This window comes from Girardinichthys multiradiatus, chromosome 1, assembly GCF_021462225.1.
Source record: "Girardinichthys multiradiatus isolate DD_20200921_A chromosome 1, DD_fGirMul_XY1, whole genome shotgun sequence".
Taxonomy (NCBI): domain Eukaryota; kingdom Metazoa; phylum Chordata; class Actinopteri; order Cyprinodontiformes; family Goodeidae; genus Girardinichthys; species Girardinichthys multiradiatus.
In genome coordinates this window covers 28151532-28171268 of record NC_061794.1, presented here as the reverse complement: position 1 = coordinate 28171268, position 19737 = coordinate 28151532, and the positions used below count along the sequence as shown (strand labels likewise).

The following is a 19737-nucleotide window of genomic DNA, read 5'->3' as shown; positions in this document are numbered from 1 at the left end:
ATAAGAGACTTTTGGAGCAGAAATAAAGCAGAATGTCCTAGTAAATGTGTTGTTGCTTTGAAAATTTACCTATTTTTAAGAGCTTACTGATTAAAACTTTGTTCATATCTGACCTTTCTTTTGTTTTAGTCTTTGTTGTGTTGCTTGTTATAAGATGTGCAAATTTCTGCTTTGTAATTGCAGAACACGAATCCTTCTTTCTGTTTTGATCCTGATGTTATCTGGCAGGTACTGTACTAACTGTACTAGCGCTCATGTGTTTATCTTTTAGTTAATTTGAAAGACAACTTTGTTCCTCTATGACGTTTGACCTCTTTCCCTGACACGTATTCCTTCTGAGTTGAAGTGCAGCAAAGTCATGTACCAATTTTTGTAATGTAGGGATCTTAAACTTCAGCTTACTTTAAAGATACACATTGTGACTTATGGCAGTCCTTCTGTACATCATGTTAATTTTTGAAATGAGCTGCTTTTCTTTGCTGTGCTTTAGTTTTTATACTCCGATGGAAATTAGAAACATAACCTAAAATGCAGAAATTATAACTAGTGTGTCATTGTTTTTCTGGCTTTCCCAAAAAAAAAAGTCTGTCCAAGTGTAAACTCTGGTATGTTTGTTTCAGTAATTTAATATGCAGCTTGATGTGTACCTGCCTGCTCTGCCTGTGTGCTTTTAGAAACATACATGTGCTTTGCAGGGCTGATGTCAGAGGATGTAATAGTGGTCAAATGTCTACATATATGCCTGTGGTTTGTACTGATGGCACTGTGAAGTCTGCTTCCAGTTATTTAATTATGTTTCTATTCTTTTTCAAGGTTTAGCATTTAACGTTTGTCTAAACCCATGCATCAATATGACCTCAAGACCTGTCCATGACAGACCGTTCCATCATGGATATTAAAAAATATTTGTTTAAAGCTGCATACAGATGTATTCATTCATCTTTGACCTGTTTTTACTTTTTTTAATTTAGATCTGACACAGAGATGAACCATTGTGATCAGAAGTTTACATATATTTGTGACTGAATGCCATATTAATTTAGGGATTTTAAGGATTTTATTTGAACTGGTTTTTTGTACAGGATGGATTGATTATGCAACATTCATGATGTGTTTATGTAAACCTGCTGTGTCATTTGTATTCATGATAAGTTTATGTAAGCTTCTGACCCCTTCTGCTTTCTGTATATAAACTTTTTTGATCATATTTCTATTTGCAAAACAAATCTATATGATGGCTTTTTTCTGGTCTTATATTCTCAAGGGCCATTTGAAATTATTATCCCCATTACTGTCTTAGTATAACCGTTGTAGGTGTAACTCATATTGGGTAGTTTTACCTTAGGCTGTTCTATGATCAAGTCTTATGTATCAGCTTTATTCCTATTGTTGTATTAGTAGATTACCAGTTTCTGACTCTTTGCCAAAAAAACTTTTGCTGGTGCAGGACACCAAGATCTCTTCCCTGGAGAGAAACATCAGAGACTTAGAGGATGAGGTCCAGATGCTAAAAACCACTGGCCTGTTGCACCCTGATGACAGACAGGATGAACTCAAGCAGGTGGAAGTCTACAAGAGCCACTCTAAATTTATGAAAACTAAGGTAGAAACTCTTTGCATGCCACATGAGCCAGTCATACTGCATGATTTGATTGATGCATGTTCAATCTCCAGTGCATGAGCACTTCTTTGTAAGCATGTTCTATATCTCTATTAGATGTTTATTTTAAGCTGCTTTCAAGCTTTTTCTTGTCTTGCCACGCATATGACATATTGACAAAACATGTTCTTTGTAGGAATAAATGTGAAGAAATTAAACATTTTGTGAAATATTATGTTTTGTGATGTATAAGGAGAATGCCCACTCATTGGTCACTTTATTAGGTAGACCCGGCTGAATCACCTACCTTCAGAAATTTCTCAGTGGTATATATTTGATTTGGGGTCAGAAGTACTACATAGATATTTGGGTCCATTCTGACAAGCTTAATGCAGTTGCATCATTCATAATGTGATTCTTTTGTTTTACCACATCCCACAGGATTGAGAGTCCAGTATGAGATGATTTGAGCTTTGTGATTCAATCAAATTCAAATATACTTTATTAATTCCAAAGGGAAACTAAATGTTGTAACTTATATTCTCCAAGTTTGTTTAAAGAATCAGAATGCATTGTTATTCCACGTTAAAATTGACCGCAGGATCTTCTGTATTGGTCATGAGACATTGGTTCTATAACTGTCTCATGAAGAGATTACTCAGGGTATTGTGCTTTTTCTTGCTGGAAGTAGCTATCAGAAGGTCATTACACTGCTGTCATAAAACAGTGGTCAGCAACAATAATTTGTACCAACGGAGCATTTAGTCAATGCTTAATTATTACCAAGGGCACAAAGTGTTCCAAGAAAATATACCCTACCATTATACCACCACCACTTTAAACCACTAATAATGACTCGATGGATCCATGCGTTGTGTTGTGTATGTTATGTACATCAAATTCTGACCTTACTATCTTAATGTTGCAGCTAAAATAGAGACTCATTTGACGAGGGAAAACTTTTTTTACCAATCAGTTGCTTTCCAATTTTAATGAGGCTGTGTAAATTGCGAGCCAGCCTTGCATAGCTGGAGACTGTTATGTCTGCAACATTGTGACAATTTGTGGGGAGTATCAGAGCTCTCTGGTTTGTGATGGTACCTGTGGCAGAAAAGGCACCATGTGAAACATGTTTAAATGGATAAATGTGGCCCCTGGTTTAACATGCTTTCAGTAGTCAATCACACTGCAAAAGTATGTTATTAAAGCAGTGCATTTAACATATGGTCAGAATCCATGTTTGGAATTAGGTTTCAAGTTTCAGAGTTTCTGTCCATATGGCTCTGATGGCTATTTATTCTACTTTGATGGGTGAGGCCGATGAATCGTGCTACATGTGAAAGGTTTCTGGTGGGTTCATTAATGGTGCACTTTGTATGTGCCCGTTTGTCAATGCCTCGGGGGAAGTTCCAGATGCAATCATAAAGGAGATGTTTTTATGAATGGGGCTCTGACAGATGAATGTGAGCTTACGACAGGAGAGGAACAGACGAAGGGAGTTCTCTCTTCACACACGATATGCATCACAGTGATGGCTGTGGCTCGCTTTCACATGTCTCATCTTTCTGTGTACAGTCACACAGAGACTCAGAAAGTCGCCACACATGCAGCCATGCACAGATTCATCCTATATCCTTGAAGTGTTTGAAGTCCTGGTGTTTCAGCTGTGGCAGTGACTGCCACTGAGGTGCAACTGTTGTTAGAGAAACCAGAGAGGACATCATCCCTTTCCTACCTGGTTTCCTACCTGGACTTTGATCTGATCAAACACTATAAAACTGTTTAGTAACATAGTATGGTAAATTAGTGCTTTAAGAGGTTAAGCTATTCTTGTAGAGCTTTACCCTTTCAAAATAAGACTGTGTCTGTGCACACAATTAGAGCTTTAGCTCAGTGGTTGCAACCATCTTGTCTCTGTGTTTCTGTAGGAGCAGGCATTGTCAACACATGTGTCCTCCATCAGACAAGCTCCCACCTTCCTCATGCCCACCCAACTACCTTGGATCACAGAACAAAAAGAAGTACTCATTTTATAGTCTCTCCACTGTTTTTCATTTTTTTCATTGGCTAATAATGTTTCAAATATCTGCGTGCTGTTTTAAGTATAACATTAGGTCTACTGCTCATTCAGTTTCTGATTCATTTCTTGCTCCTTATGTTACATCTTTCTTGCCTCTCTGACCCTGTTTTGATTCCACCTTGCAAACATTTCCATGATTTTGCAGTTTTTTCTGCATCTGTTCTACCTTCATGGGCCCTTGGGGATCATTTTGTGACCATGGGATTTTACACATGGTCTAGTTCAGAGTTTCTTTTTTTATGTAGTGAACTCTGCTCACTCAATTTGAGAGATCTCTCTTTTGAAACAACCACAGTATGTGCATTTTTGGCACCAGTCTTCTGTACATAAGTCTACTTGGCAGAGAAACCTCCCTCTGCTTGTGCATTTGATTTCCTGTGTGATTTTTTGTATGGCTTTTCTAAAACAATCAGCATGCCTCCCTTGATGATTTTCTGCTTTTCGGCTGTTTAGCGTACCATTTCCACATAATTGACCTAGGACCTAGGAGTGAGGATTTATAACACAGTGCTGGGTGATTTAATGTAGCGGTGTACAGCATTTCCAATTAAGTGTCTGACTAGAAATTACATATTTAGATTGTAATTAGTGAATGATAAAATGGGCCCAAAATACATCATAATCATTTGATATTTTTTGTCAAATTAGAAATGGAAAAACAAAAAACAATATTTATATTTTTATTGGATTTGTAATCACACATTTAGTGGCACCCCTGGTAGAAATGTGTAAAAAGAAACTTGAAATAATTTAATTATTGTTGTTTTACAATCTAAGAACATTTTCAAAAAAATATCAAAATTTTATTTTGAAGTTTTATGAGAATCCTTGGAAGAAAAACAGGCCCACAGTATCACAGATCATCCACCATTCTTAACCGTTTCATGAGGTACTTTTCCACATATTCATTCTTTGTTTTATGCCACTCCCATCTGGAGTGTTTGTTGCCGAAAAGATCAATTTTAGTCTCATTTGGCCAAAGCAAATGGCTCCATTTAGAGTTGCAGTACCATTGTGCATGTTCAGATGTTAACCAAAGTTTGTGGTGGTTCTTATATAGACTCCTTGGTACAGTTCTGTAACAGTGAGCTTTAGAAATTTTTAATTACTATCATCCTAAATGTGTGGTGGTATAATCTTGGGTTCTTTGTCCATCCTTGTGCGTCAAAAAAATTAAAATCTCATAAAGGCTGTAACTGTAGATTTGGACATGTTTGTGTGAGTAGCTATGTTTTTGTTGCGTTGTATGACCTACGAAAATTAACAACCATCCACATTTATAATGCTATTTTCTCTTGTCTTTCCCATATTAGAGAATGGCTTAGAGAAATTGGTAATGTCAAGCATACTAGAAAAAAGAAAGACATAGATTAGAACTCAGAATTGTCTTGAAACTCCGACTAGCTATAAATAATAATAAAAAACAAACAAAAAAACACCATTTTAATTACACTTCATTTATAGAAATTTTTGGGAATTCCAATAATATTGTACAAACAATTATTTTTTAATGTGGGATGTTTTTTCCAATTAAATAATTTTTAAATTGAAGGTTTAAACTTTCAGCATCTTCACTTTGAGATTATACAACTAACAATTAATTTATTTTCAATACTTGTTTACCATGGTTGACAATAAGTGTGGGTGGTACTGTATATCACTTCGAATTTGGTCTATATTACTCAGTTTTATTTATTTTTTTGAACAATAAAGAAAAGAGATAAAGCATATTGCGTTTCTTAAAATATTGTGTGTTTTATTTGAAATATATTTTTTTACACTAGGGAGAAAACTGGAAAAAAATGTACATAAGATGTCTTGCAGTTCACACATCATTTAACTAAAATTGATTTTTTAAAGATGTAATAAATGTATTTGTTTTTGTCTGATTGTCAGATAGAGCAGCTGAAGCAGGAGCTGAACAGGAAGGACTCAGAGATGCAGGCCCTGCAAACCAAACTAGAAACACTGAACAATCAGAACTCAGACTACAAGCAACACATCGAGGTACTAAAAGAGTCGCTTAGTGCCAAGGAGCAGCGCGCCAACACTCTGCAGACAGAGGTTAGACTGTGCACATTCACTAATGCAAATAGACTGTCAGGTATGTAAATGCTTATGCACAAAGGCACCCCAGCGTCCTGTAACACACAAAGATAAAAACATTTCTATAAAGAAAACATTTTAATGCCATATTACTAAGATGTAAATTTCAGAAGAATTGGAAAACAATTTATTTTCATCTGACAGAAAGAAGCTGCACATTTGAACAGTTTATGGTCTTTCTAGCTTTTCTTTCATATGCTTCTCTTATGGGCATTGAGGTGGGTGGAAAGCTTGTACACGTGGGTGGGTCAGTCAGCAGACTGAAGAATGCTGGCAGCTTTTGCACATGTTAAGGCTAAGGCTCTATAGCTTTAATGATTTTATCACCGCTGTTAGGTATGAAGAAGGGTTTAAGTGTGGAGTGGTGGGCTAGCATACATGTAAGATGTGTGTTGGGTGTGTATGTGTGTATTTGAGCATTTAGCATTTTTTTTCTCTGTCATTCTCTTGACTTGGAACTGATACTTTAGATCTCAGTGTTTGGCAGTTGAGAGTTTCCTACTAACTATGTCTCATCATTACAGGAAGCAATTTGAGCCAAAATTAGGCTTAATTGTTGATACATGTGCAAAGAATTTTGGCTCTTGCTGTTTGCAGAATACATCATACTTAAAAAAAAAACCTTTTCAGTGGGTGGTTTTCTCTGTGTCCATGTTCACCAGCCCTGAAAGCAGAGCTGCAGTTGCAGAAAAATGTTTGTGTCATCATAGCAGAATGAGCTCTGGGGACACCTGCTGTGCTGAGAATTAAAAGCTTTAGAAAGTATTTATTCATAATTTTGTCTGTACAGATTTTGTCAATCAACCATTCAGGATGTGGTCACAATACTGAACAGGTGTGTTGAAATGAAAATAAATGTCAACTATGAAGATGCATCCAGTCCCTGTTCAGTTTTTAAATGGAGTTGAAAATAGGGACACCATGATCCCTTTTCACTTTATGCCCATATACCCTATTTTGCCTACATCATTTATTCATTTATGATTATACCGCCAGTAATTATCACCGCCCTCACCTGCCACCCAATTCGCATGGGACTTGTTCCTGAAGTTCCTCTCTGCAGGTGGTGGGCTCACATAGAGGTGTCTTCATTGCATTTAATTGCAAAATGACCTCCAGCAGGCCACAAATGTGCATGTGTCTGCACAAACAGTTAGAAACGGACTCCATGAGGATGGTATGAGGGCCTGACGTCCATAAATGGGGGTTGTGCTCACAGCCCAACACCGTGCAGGACGCTTGGCATTTGCCAGAGAACACCAGGATTGGCAAATTCACCACTGGCGCCCTGTGCTCTTCACAGATGAAAGCAGGTTCACACTGAGCATATGTGACAGACGTGACAGAGTCTGGAGACATCGTGGAGAATGATCTGCTGCCTGCAACATCCTTCAGCATGACCGGTTTGGCAGTGGGTCAGTAAGGGTGTGGGGTGACATTTCTTTGGAGGGCCACAAGGCCCTCCATGTGCTTGCCAGAGGTAGCCTGACTGCCATTAGGTACCGAGATGAGATCCTCAGACCCCTTGTGAGACCATATGCTGGTGCGGTTGGCCCTGGGTTCCTCCTAATGCAGGACAATGATAGACCTCATGTGGCTGGAGTGTGTCAGCAGTTCCTGCAAGATGAAGACATTGAAGCTATGGACCGGCCCGCCCGTTCCCCAGACCTGAATCTGATTGAGGACATCTGGGACATCTTGTCTCGCTCCATCCACCAATGTCACATTTCACCACAGACTGTCCAGGAGTTGGCTGATGCTTTAGTCCAGGTCTGGGAGGAGATCCCTCAGGAGACCATCTGCCATCTCATCAGGAGCATGCCCAGGCGTTGTAGGGAGGTCATACAGGCAAATGGAGGCCACACACAATACTGAGCCTAATTTTGACTTGTTTTAAGGACATTACATCAATGTTGGATCAGCCTGTAGTGTGTTTTTCCACTTTAATGTTCAAAATTCAATTCAATTCAAAAATACTTTATTATTAATCCCAAAGGGAAATTAAATGTTGCTGGAGCTCATATTATGAAGGTTTCTTCAAAGAGCCGTTGTAGATGCTGATGGCTGTGGGCAGGAAGGATCTCCTGTAGCGCTCCGTCTTACAGCAGATCCGAAGAAGCCTCTGACTGAAGACAATCTGTTGTTGTAGGACAGTCTCATGAAGAGGATGCTCAGGGTTCTCCATAATGTTCTTCATTTTATGAAGATTCCGTCTTTCCACAATGATCTCCAGAAGTTCCAGAGGAGTCCCCAGAACAGAGCCAGCCTTCTTTATCAGCTTGTTGAGCTTTTTTAAGTCCCTGGCTCTGATGCTGCTTCCCCAGCAGATGATGTCAGAAGAGATCACACTCTCCACAACAGACTTATAGAAGATATGCAGCATCTTGCTGAATGTTGTGTGTGACTCCAAATCCAGGCCTCCGTTGGTTAATAAATTTGATTTCCATTGATGATTTTTGTGTGATTTTGTTCTCAGCACATTCAACTTTGTACAGAACAAAGTATTCAACGATCTAGGATGTGTTATTTGAGTGTTCCCTTTATTTTTTTGAGCAGTGTGTTTTCTAATTCGAAAAATGTACTACTTTGATTCAATTTTTTTGGGGCAACATTTTAGGCAAAATATTTAAGGCAAATTCACAAAATTGTCATACTTTACATCAAATTTTACTGAGTATGAACAGTTTAGAGCATCATGATTTTGCAATGATAATTTATCATTATCATGAAACAAGAACTGGAATATGGATATGTGCTATATGTACAAACATAATGTTTAATATGCACATGTATTTGTTATTGGCCTGAGATTTCATGTTAAATAGAAAGAGCTTTAATATTTCAGATTTTAGGTGCATTACTGTGTTCTTTGTCCTTTCTTCTCACTTCTCATAGGCCACTTCTGAAAACCTGTAATCAGATCCAGATCACAAATACACAAACACACAGCTGTGCACACACAACCCCATAAACACAGAAAAACATACGTTGTCAGGTCTGATTACTCGACTCTCATCTCCGGTCTCGAGTAATTTTTCCTGCTATTGAAGTGGCATTTTTTCCCTCCACTTTGGAATTACTCAGGTTTCCTCAGCTAAGTGGGCAAACCGGAGGATGACTGAAGATCTCAATGTGCTGTAGTGGACAAGTTGTTGGAATGCATTCCTCTGCTGCCTGTCAGTCATTCAGCAGGAGAGAACCACCATTCTCACAGGACTCCCCTTCTCATCCTGTCCTTACATCCTGTCATAGTAGTACTGGATCTTCAACTTTCAGACAAACCTTTTCAAACATATTGTACTAGTGCATTAGACATCTCTATAAAAAAGCTTACATTGTTTATTTAGCTTACTTTAACAATGATAACTAGTGATTGGTCTGGTATGTTTTAAAGCCAAACTGCTTTATATCAGAGACACTGTAAAAGCAGTTCCCATCAGGAAGGGACTAAGAGATGGATGGGCTCAGAACAGAGAAGCCACTGTATGCAAAGGAATGAGAAAATGGAAGCGTATTTATTTGTCAAAGTTAAGGACAGACTATAAATGGGTGTGATTGAACCTGTCTTCAGATAACTGGAAAATGTGGAAAATAATGAGTGTAAACTTTTGTGGGAGCTCTGTGGGTCTGCCAGAGTCTGTGGAAACTTAACCCTTTAATACAGTAAGATGTGTGAGTGTGTCTTTCATGCCCTGGTCAGGACAATGCAGTGCTGTAATGATACTCTACCAGATCGGGTAACCTGTCATAGACCTTCCTGCATATTTAACAAACCAAGGGAACAAAAGAAAAGCTTAGAGCTACACTGCCAGAAGAGTTTGACCTGGTTTCAGTTTTCAGCTCAAAGATTGTTTTAAATATGATCACACATTTAGATTGGCTAAAAGAGTAAGATTGTAAGTTTAATTTACCTGAAGTTAGTTGACTACATGAGACCTTTTTGATGTAACTTTCAATAAAAATATGAAAGAGAAATCTTAGTTGTTGGAACAATTTGGGATTATTCTAAAATGTGATTTATTCTAATACAATTTTGTCTAACCTTGAAACATTTCCCAGGTAGCTATGACTTATTTCCATCTTTCCTGCACTGCTCTTTGAAATGCAGCTAATTTATTGTTATTACAATACCTTTGTTGATGCAAGAAATGATATAAAATTTAAAAATCTCAGATGATATAAATTCCTTTTGTAAAACTCATTATTTTTGATTTTCATGTTTATTTTATGAACCCAATGTTTTTGCAAGAGGTCACTCACCGACAAGACTTGAATTTGACTCAAGCATCATCAGAGTCTTAGCTAAGGGTATAAATAACCCAGAAAGGAAAAAAAATGAGCCTTTGCTAAAAGCACATGTTTAAAGTTCTTCTCATTGAGAGATCTTTTTTGTTTTCAGATGGTGCTTCCATCATATGACAAGACATACAGTATCTTATACAAAGTCAGCCATCAGCACTATGGGTGACAATGTCTGCATGATATTCACAGAACACCAACAAAAAGTCAATTTATTTTATAGCATCAATTCATAACAAATGTCATCGCAAGGGATTTTATAAAACAAACAGTTCTAATTTATTACGTATAACTTTCATAAATTTTGTATCAGTGGAGCACATGTTTGGTATATATCTCTGAGTTGGAAGACTCACAAAAATGTTTTGTCATGGACGGAAAATCAGCAATAGCCTGGCTGGAGACCACATTACCTATGCTATAGTATCAGAAGCATAGAAAGGCAATTCTGTGACATTGTCTTAAAGCCGCATACAGTATCTTGGTACAGCATAGCAAGTAAAGGCAGATATGCAATAGTGTGAAGGTGGTCTTAGGTTGTAAAACCCCAGCATTGTTCACTTTCTTTCACTGGACAATACCACTTTGATTTAGTGTGCGCCAGTCTTCCCATCAGAACCTGGTCTGTTGACTTTTATTAACACACAGTTGATGATACTGTAACTAACTCAATAATACTAGAACTCCCAGGCCTGTCAATTTGATGGTTTTGAAAATTTGACATGCCATAACTCTGGTTAATTAAAACTGTTATCTTCCTGGCATCCTGACTTTTTCTAACCAGTGTCTTGTGTATTTCTATGTCTCTATTTTTTTAAAATAACAAAGTAAATAAAAGAACCCCTGAACCGCCACCTTAACGTGGTGGAGGGGTTTGAGTGCTCGAATGATCCTAGAGGCTATGTTGTCTGGGGCTTAAATGCCCCTGGTAGGGTCTCCCATGGCAAACAGACTCTAGGTGACGGGTCAGACAAAGAGCGGTTCAAGAACCCCTCATGACGACTACGAAATCGAGGCACGTGACGTCATCCGGTATGGCAGAGCTGGGGTCCCACCCTGGAGCCAGGCCTGGGGTCGGGACTCATCGGAGAGCGCCTGGTGGCTGGGTTGTTCCTCGCGGGACCCGGCCGGGCCAAGCCCGAATGAGAGATGCGAGACCATCCCCCAGTGGGCCCACCACCTGAAGGGGGAACCGTGAGGGACCGGTGCAAAGAGATTGGGCGGCGGACAAAGGTGGAGACCTCGGCGGCCCGATCCCCGGATGCTTAGGCTGGCTCTAGGGACGTGGAATGTCACCTCGCAGGGGGGAAGGAGCCTGAGCTTGTGTGGGAGGTCGAGAGATATCGACTAGAAATAGTCGGGCTCGCCTCCACGCACAGCGTGGGCTCTGGAACCTATCTACCCGAGAGGGGCTGGACTCTCTTCTACTCTGGAGTGGCCCACGGGGAGAGGCGGTGGGCTGGGGTGGGTTTGCTTGTCGCCCCCCAGCTCAGCCGTCTAGTGTTGGGGTTTACCCCAGTGGATGAGAGGGTCGCATCCCTGCGCCTTCAGGTTGGGGTGAGGTCTCTGACTATCATTTCAGCCTACGGGCCGAGTGGTAGTGCGGAGTACCCGGCCTTCTTGGCGTCCCTGTCAAGGGTGCTGGATAGTGCCCCTCCCGGGGACTCCATTATTCTGCTGGGGGACTTCAACGCCCAGGTGGGAAACGACAGTGACTCCTGGAGAGGCGTGATCGGAAGGAATGGCCTCCCCGATCTGAATCCGAGCGGTGTTTTGTTATTGGACTTCTGTGCTAGTCACGGATTGTCCATAATGAGCACCATGTTCAAACATAAGGGTGTGCATCAGTGCACTTGGCACCAGGACACCCTAGGCAGGAGGTCAATGATCAACTTTGTTGTCGTATCATCAGACCTTCGGCCGCATGTTTTGGACACTCGGGTGAAGAGAGGGGCTGAGCTGTCCACTGATCACCACCTGGTGGTGAGTTGGATACGCTGGGGGAGGGGAAAGCCGGACAGACTTGGCATGCCCAAGTGCATAGTGAGGGTCTGCTGGGAGTGTCTGGCGGACCCCTTGGCCAGGGATGTATTCAACTCTCACCTCTGGGAGAGCTTTGACCAGATTGCGAGGGATGTTGGAGACATAGAGTCCGAGTGGACCATGTTCTCCGCATCTATTGTCGATGCAGCCGCCCGTAGCTGCGGCCGTAAGGTCGGCGGTGCCTGTCGCGGTGGCAATCCCCGAACCCGGTGGTGGACACCGGCAGTAAGGGACGCTATCAAGCTGAAGAAGGAGTCCTATCGGCTGTGGTTGGCTTGTGGGACTCCGAGGCGGCTGACGGGTACTGTGGGGCCAAGCGTGCCGCGGCCTGTGCGGTGGCAGAGGCAAAAACTCGGACCTGGGAGGAGTTCGGTGAGGCCATGGAGAAGGACTACCGGTTGGCCTCGAAGCAATTCTGGCAAACTGTCCGGTGCCTCAGGAGGGGGAAGCAGTGCTTCGCCAACACTGTTTACAGTGGGGGTGGGGAGCTGCTGACCTCGACTGGAGAGATTATCGGGCGGTGGGAGGAGTACTTCGAGGATCTCCTCAATCCTGCCATCACGCATTCCCCGGTGGAAACACAGGCTGGGGACTCGGGGTTGGACTCTTTCATCACCCAGGCTAAAGTCACCGAGGTGGTTAAAAAGCTCCGCAGTGGCAGGGCTTTGGGGTTGGATGAGATCCTCCCTGAGTACCTCAAGTCTTTGGATGTTGTGGGGCCGTCATGGTTGACACGCCTCTTCAACATTACATGGCAGACGGGGACAGTGCCTCTAGATTGGCAGACTGGGGTGGTGGTCCCCCTACATAAGAAGGGTGACCGGAGGGTGTGTTCCAACTACAGGGGGATCACACTCCTCAGCCTCCCTGGTAAGGCCTACGCGAGGGTATTGGAGAGGAGTTAGTCGAACCCTGGCTTCAGGAGGAGCAGTGTGGTTTTTGTCTCGGCCGTGGAACACTGGACCAGCTCTATACCCTCTACAGGGTACTCGAGGGTTCATGGGAGTTTGCCCAACCAGTTCACATGTGTTTTGTGGACCTGGAGAAAGCATTTGACTGTGTCCCTCGTGATGCCCTGTGGGGGTCCTCCAGGAGTATGGAATTGGGGGCCCTTTACTAGGGGCCATCCGGTCTCTGTACAAGCGGAGCAGGAGTTTGGTTCGCATTGCCGGCACTAAGTCGGACCTGTTCCCGGTACATGTTGGACTCCAGCAGGGCTGCCCTTTGTCACCGGTCCTGTTCATAACTTTTATGGACAGGATTTCTAGGCGCAGCCAAGGGCCAGAGGGGGTATGGTTTGGGTACCAGAGGGTTTCGTCTCTTCTTTTTGTAGATGACGTGGTCTTGCTGGCCCCCTACAGCACGCACTGGGGCGGTTCGCAGCCGAGTGTGAAGCGGCAGGGATGAAAATCAGCTCCTCCAAGTCCGAGGCCATGGTTCTCGACTGGAAAAGGGTGGCTTGTCCTCTTCAGGTTGGAGGGGAGTTCCTGCCTCAAGTGGCGGAGTTTAAGTATCTTGGGGTCTTGTTCACGAGTGAGGGAAGAATGGAGCGGGAGATCGACAGGCGGATCGGTGCAGCTGCCACAGTAATGGGGGTGCTGTGCCGGTCCGTTGTGGTGAAGAGAGAGCTGAGCCGATAAGCGAAGCTCTCGATTTAGTCTACGTTCCTACCCTCACCTATGTCCATGAACTTTGGGTCATGACTGAAAGAACGAGATCCCGAATACAAGCGGCTGAAATGAGCTTCCTCCGTAGGGTGGCCGGGCACTCTCTTAGAGATAGGGTGAGGAGCTCGGCCATCTGGGAGGGGCTCGGAGTAGAGCTGCTGCTCCTCCACATCGAGAGGAGCCAGTTGAGGTGGCCCAGGCATCTATACCGGATGCCTCCTGGACGCTTTCCTCGGGAGATGTTCCAGGCACACCCCACCGGGAAGAGGTCCAGGGGACGGCCCAGGACACGTTGGAGGGACTATGTCTCTCGGCTGGCCTGGGAACGCCTTGGGCTCCCCCCGGAGGACCTGGAGGAGGTGTCTGGGGAGAGGGACGTCTGGGCGTCTCTGCTGAGTCTGCTGCCCCCGTGACCCGGTCCCGGATAAAGCGGAAGACGACGAGTACGAGTACGAGTAAATAAAAGATCTAAGTATTTCTAACTTTAACTACCACAGCCGCTATTTTGACGGCCTTATTATTTACAAAGATTTTTTTTGTCCCACGGCTGAGTATGCTCGCGAGTGTTGCCTTGCAACTGTCACTCTAGAATGCTGTCTGAGAAGGAGATCGCTGGCATCCTACAAATGGAATCTAGAAATAGATTTTCTGCTCAAGAGGGCTCACTGGCAGGAAAAAAGCTACAACTCTAGTTACTGATAATGGACAAAGAAATAAACAAAAAGTTAGGCTATAGATAGGTATAGAAGCCTTCTAAAACCAATCTATTCTGCGCTTCACAGCGTCTTCATCACAAGACGAGTGCACACATGGGAAAGAGGAGGAGATAGGAAAGGATGGCACTGTTTGGACAGTGGTAGGGAAGGAAGAAAGAAGAGGGAGGTGCCAGAGCCAGAACGAGTTGACAGAGGCAGAGGGACCCACCACGTACACAAAGCGCAAGATCCAAGATACCCAGACCACATTGCTCTGCTTGTTGGATGCCGAAATGCTCATCCACATTCAGGGCTGCACTGTGGCTGAGGCCTGCTGTTTTAGGAGATGATTCCTTCTGGGACATGAGTGTGGGTGAGCTAAAGGCGTTTTTAGCACTAGTTTATGTCCGCAGAGGGAAAGGGGGGCATAACATGGAGCTGTCCAGCTTTTGGTCGGATTAGTAAAGCTTTTTTTTTTGTATACTATTTATAACTAATAATAAAACATAGTAGGTTTTTAATCAAATACTATTATTAAACCTTGTCAAAACCATAATTTTATAGCTTGCAAAAAAACCTTTAGCATTCTGACCAATGGAATGCGATGATGTCATCACCGCCATCACATTCATGAGTCTTGATTTCAGTTAGTGTAAATGTTTATCTCTGGTCTTTAAATATGTTAGTGCGTATCACAGAATGAATATTGAGCACTGGTGAGGAGTGATCAGGGTGATTTACATATCCCCTTTCTTTTTAGGGTAACAAACTCTCTGACTCATACCCTTTGCCTTATAACTGCTTGTAGAGCTTTTTTCTTTTTTAATGCCTAAAAGTTTGAAAGGTACAGTTTCATATATGCCAAAGTGTGACTTATAATATTGTTTTGCAATGCTCACATTGATATTTCCTCTCAATTTTTCAATGTGAATTTGGGTTTCTTGTGTTCTCTCATTCATCGCTAGCATTTCCTGTGTGTCTGCCAGAAGACCTCTACTGAGTTTTGATTTTGAGGTTGAAATGTAATTACTCGGAAAAGGTATAAATGACTCGAATAACTTGCTAACATTGACCACAGTGACAGTGATGAATAGTGAAAACAAGAGGAGACTAAAAAAGTGCAAGAGGGAATAATTCACAGATGGATAGAGTGACAAGAGGAAGTGAAAGTGAAATGTTTGAGCTGCTTAATAGATCGAGGTGTTTTTAGGCTTTTGTCAGTGAATTATGCAGTGGTATGATGTACTGTGGTCCCTGCTGGTCTATTATTGTTTATATCTTCTTGTTCTCTTTGCTGATTTATGGTTCATATTGCTAGTGAGGCAGAGACAAGATGTGGTTTCAACTTGGTTCTGGTACACCGTGGATTGTGTCTCTGGTGTGCTCTTTCTTTGTTTCTCCTTGCCTCATTTGTTTTTGCTTCTCTCATCCAGATTGTCTCCTCCATCTGGTTCTCTCTCAATGTCGATCACATTTGTTCTTCTCTCCCCATTCCTAACCCACAGCTGTTTATAAGATTATAATCATATACAACAATTAAGGCATAGGTGAGAACTTTCTAAAATGAAAATTAACTTGTAGATTGAGGCTGGAAAACTTCTGTTCTTTTTTTAGATTCGGCTGACCACTAATGATAAGTTATACACTGATTCCTGGAGCTCTTCTAATGAGTCCCAAGTGTTGTGGGCCAGTTTTAACATGGTTTCATTCAAACTTGCCAGACCATGGTCACCATTCTCAGGCCCAACAGCATGATATGAGTTCTTGGATTGGTGTGGTTTGGAATTTAGTGTGAAAAGCACACCACTGAGCTGTGTAGAATAAACATGGTATGGTCCAAAATAAAGTTCCCTGCATGTTCTTCAGAGGCTATGTGGAAAAGTCATGAAATGGAGTTACCGGGGTCATAATGGAGATGAGATATTTAATGGTTTGTACAGAGAATGAGGTTCAACAAGTATGTGATCATAGTTGTTAATGTATTGGCCTAGATTAATACATGTTTTGCACAACTGTAATGTCTAAGTTAAAATAAAGTAATTACTCTTGATCCATTAAAAAAAATAATAATATTTAAAAACAATCAAAACAAAATAAACAAACTAGAGAGAATGGACATGAAGCAGTCAACAGAAGATTCCAGGACAACCAAACATGTTATATACTCTGGGAAGAGTGGAGAGAAGGCATGGTTTAACAGGTGAGTGCAATCAGGAGTTGAGGGACAGCTAAGACCAATAAAGTGAGAGAGAGCTGAGGGAGAAGAGTAAATGAGCAGGAGCAGACAAAGAGAAACACAGGGAAGAAATCTGGCAAAATAATAATACAAAAATGTACATAAGCACTAAAGTTAATCAGGAGGTAAAACAAAAGAATAAACAGAGAGAAACACCTAACAATAATGGATACAAGAAAAATGAATTGATATTGTAAAACCTAAATGTCAAAAATAACAGAATATGGCAAGACCGTTTACAACATAACAAGAAAAATGCTGAACAACACGAAGACAAATGAGAATCATAATCTAACACCTCAGGATTGTGACAGTCTTGGAAACCTTGTTAGAGCGCTTAGCTTCAAACCTTGTTAGAGCGCTTAGCTTCACAAACCCTTTGGAATTATTTTTCTAATTAAAACTCTTGTGAACTCTGGCAAAAAACTGAAAATAAGTCATCACTGGCTCTTTCAACTGTTTGATGATCCAAAACATATGGCCAAATGTGTATTTTAGAGTTTGTTTAAAATTTTTATTTTAGTTTTTAAAGGTTTTTATAATCTTGCCCAACTATATCTCTCTGAGCTTCTTAACCCCTACTTAACCTCTTGGTTCCTCAGTTTGGCCACACAGAAGCTTCTGTGGGTACCAAGGTCTTGGAGGAAGCTCAGAGGGTACAGGGCCTGCTCTGTTGTTGCTCCCTAACCGTAGAATAAACTACCCCTGCACATTAGAGAGGCTTCTTCCCTGTCAGCCTTTAAAACGCAGCAAGACCTTATTTGTTTTGTTTTTATTGTGTTGAAGTTTTGTTGGTGTTATCAACTTTATTCGCTGATAATCCAAATACACAGACCAAAGTCTATAGAAAACGTGTGGGATCCCTTAAGAGAAGAAAGCACAATAGAGGTTGTAGGAGGTTGCACAAAGTATATACAGCAGAGGTATCAACAAAAGCTATCCACCTTTCTGATTAAGTTAAACCATTATAATATTTATCGTTTCTCACAATTAAACAACTTCATTGTATTGTATCAATCATATCAAAGTTTTTGTTAATCTAAAATCTTCTGTGTTGAATTATGCCAAAGTCATGACATATATTTTTCTTAGGCTTTTTATGCATCTTTAAAAGGGGTGCCAGTAAATGTATGTCAAAAACAGCTAGCTTGCCAGTGGACATGTGTTTCCATCTGTTCTTATGACATTCCCAGTTGAACTAGGCTGTAAGATGTTCAAACACCAATTAAACTGAGTTCGACCCCCTTTCTGTAGACTGTGTTCATCTTACACACATTGTCCAGAATGATGGATCAGTGTTCATTTAAAGGAAGGAGATTCTTTGGAAACGTGATCTAGCTACTGACATCTGCCACTGGAAATAGTCTGGAAGTACAATTTAAAAAGAAGAAATTGCTAATGATGATAAACTAGCAACATCTCTTCCTTTACATTTGTGTATGTGCATCTTGTGGGTTGTAATGGTTAGAGGGGTTGAGGCAGCTGTGGAGTTAGAGCTAGTGTGAGGGCATTAAAAGTGAAACTGAGAATTTCAGTATCATTTATTCATCATCTTATTCAGCAACAAATTACTGACTTTGGAGGAAATAATTCATCTTTTCTGTTAGTCAATGATTACATTCTAGGCCTTTTTAACTGCCTCTATGTGTCATTTTTCCCTTTTTTGTCTCTGGTTACATCTGTGTTTTTCCATTTTCTTTTTGTAGCTTGTGGGCAGACAGCTGCGTTGCTAACGTTTTATCAACAGATGTTGCAGTGTACAAGACGATCATGCCCCTCTCTCCACCCTGCAGCCCCCGCTGTGAGGCAGTTCACATCCGCTTATTACCCTGTGCTGGCTCCTCAGGTGATCTGTCCCTTTATGCAATTCCTGATCAGAGCTGAGACTGACTTAACCTAACTTTAAGACACCCCTCAAATGACACACAGCCTCAGCCCCAGGACAGGGAATGGCCCTCATTTCCGCACACATTCGACCTGATGTTGACTTGCCTGGGTTGTCAGGTGGAGATTAGGAAGAACTTTTTGTTCCATTTGCTTGTTTATTTAGTCAAGGATGTAACCCTTCAGTGATCTGCAGTGTATATGTTCAAAGTGAGGAAATGTAGTATCAGCACAGGGCCTGGAAAAACTCCTACTTTATCCATAAGACACTGATTGATAGACTGAAAAAGTGGGTGGGGTTTTGTGGTACTAACTTGGGCTATATATGGGGATATAAACTAGCTAGCTCAGACTGAAGTGTACTTAAAATTTCTTACTATATTTATGCTTTTTTTTCCATGTGTTCTGTAATGACAGATTAGGCCAGGGGTCTGAAACCTGTGGCCCTGGGGCTGAAAGTGGCTCTTTGAACCTTCCACAGGGGCTCTTAATAACTTTGACTAAAAATGATAAGGAATAAACTGTTTTCGAATATAGATATAATAACAAATGCAGGTTTTAGGATTTAAAAATTTTTTTATTAATAAATTGATTGAATTTGCACAACAAAATGACACTAAAAGTACTGAAAGTTTTCTTGTCACTAGGTTGGAAACTATGTTCTTTTTGGTTACAGCATTTTCTACAAACATCAGCATCACCTAGAAGAAAATGTATCCATCCCCTTTTTGCGAGAGTTTTAGGGATTTCTTTGTTTTAGAATCTAAAAATAGAAATAAAATTGTGGTTCTTTAAACATATAGGAAATTTACTGGAGCAGATATTTATCAGAAATTTTAAGTTGTCTTTTTTCAAAAGGTCATGTATCATTTGCAGCTCTAAACAAGTTTTTTTTTACCTGGAGTGACATCAAAAATGACTCTTTGAAATGTGAAGGTGGCAGACCCCTGGTTTAGGTGAACAGTATGGTGGATCAGGTTTACTTCATTGTGATAGGGCAGATTTACTTTGAAAGAATGGTGATGGAATCCTTCCCCAATCCAAGTGTAAATACCAAATCTTTACTGATGATATATATTTCTGTGCCACCGCATGGCCACCATCCCCTAAAGTCACCATCAGTGTGT

At 41.3% G+C, this 19737-nt stretch overlaps 1 protein-coding gene across 1 annotated transcript in view; it reads left to right on the top strand.

The window, feature by feature from the left end:
* LOC124867204 (ERC protein 2-like) overlaps nt 1-19737 on the top strand; it is a 263676-nt gene that overhangs the window by 33596 nt on the left and 210343 nt on the right. Inside the window, exons 5-8 of the mRNA XM_047363523.1 lie at nt 184-228; nt 1448-1603; nt 3529-3621; nt 5577-5744. Of these exons, the coding sequence (XP_047219479.1) occupies nt 184-228; nt 1448-1603; nt 3529-3621; nt 5577-5744 (462 nt within the window). The remainder of the gene's footprint in view (nt 1-183; nt 229-1447; nt 1604-3528; nt 3622-5576; nt 5745-19737) is intronic.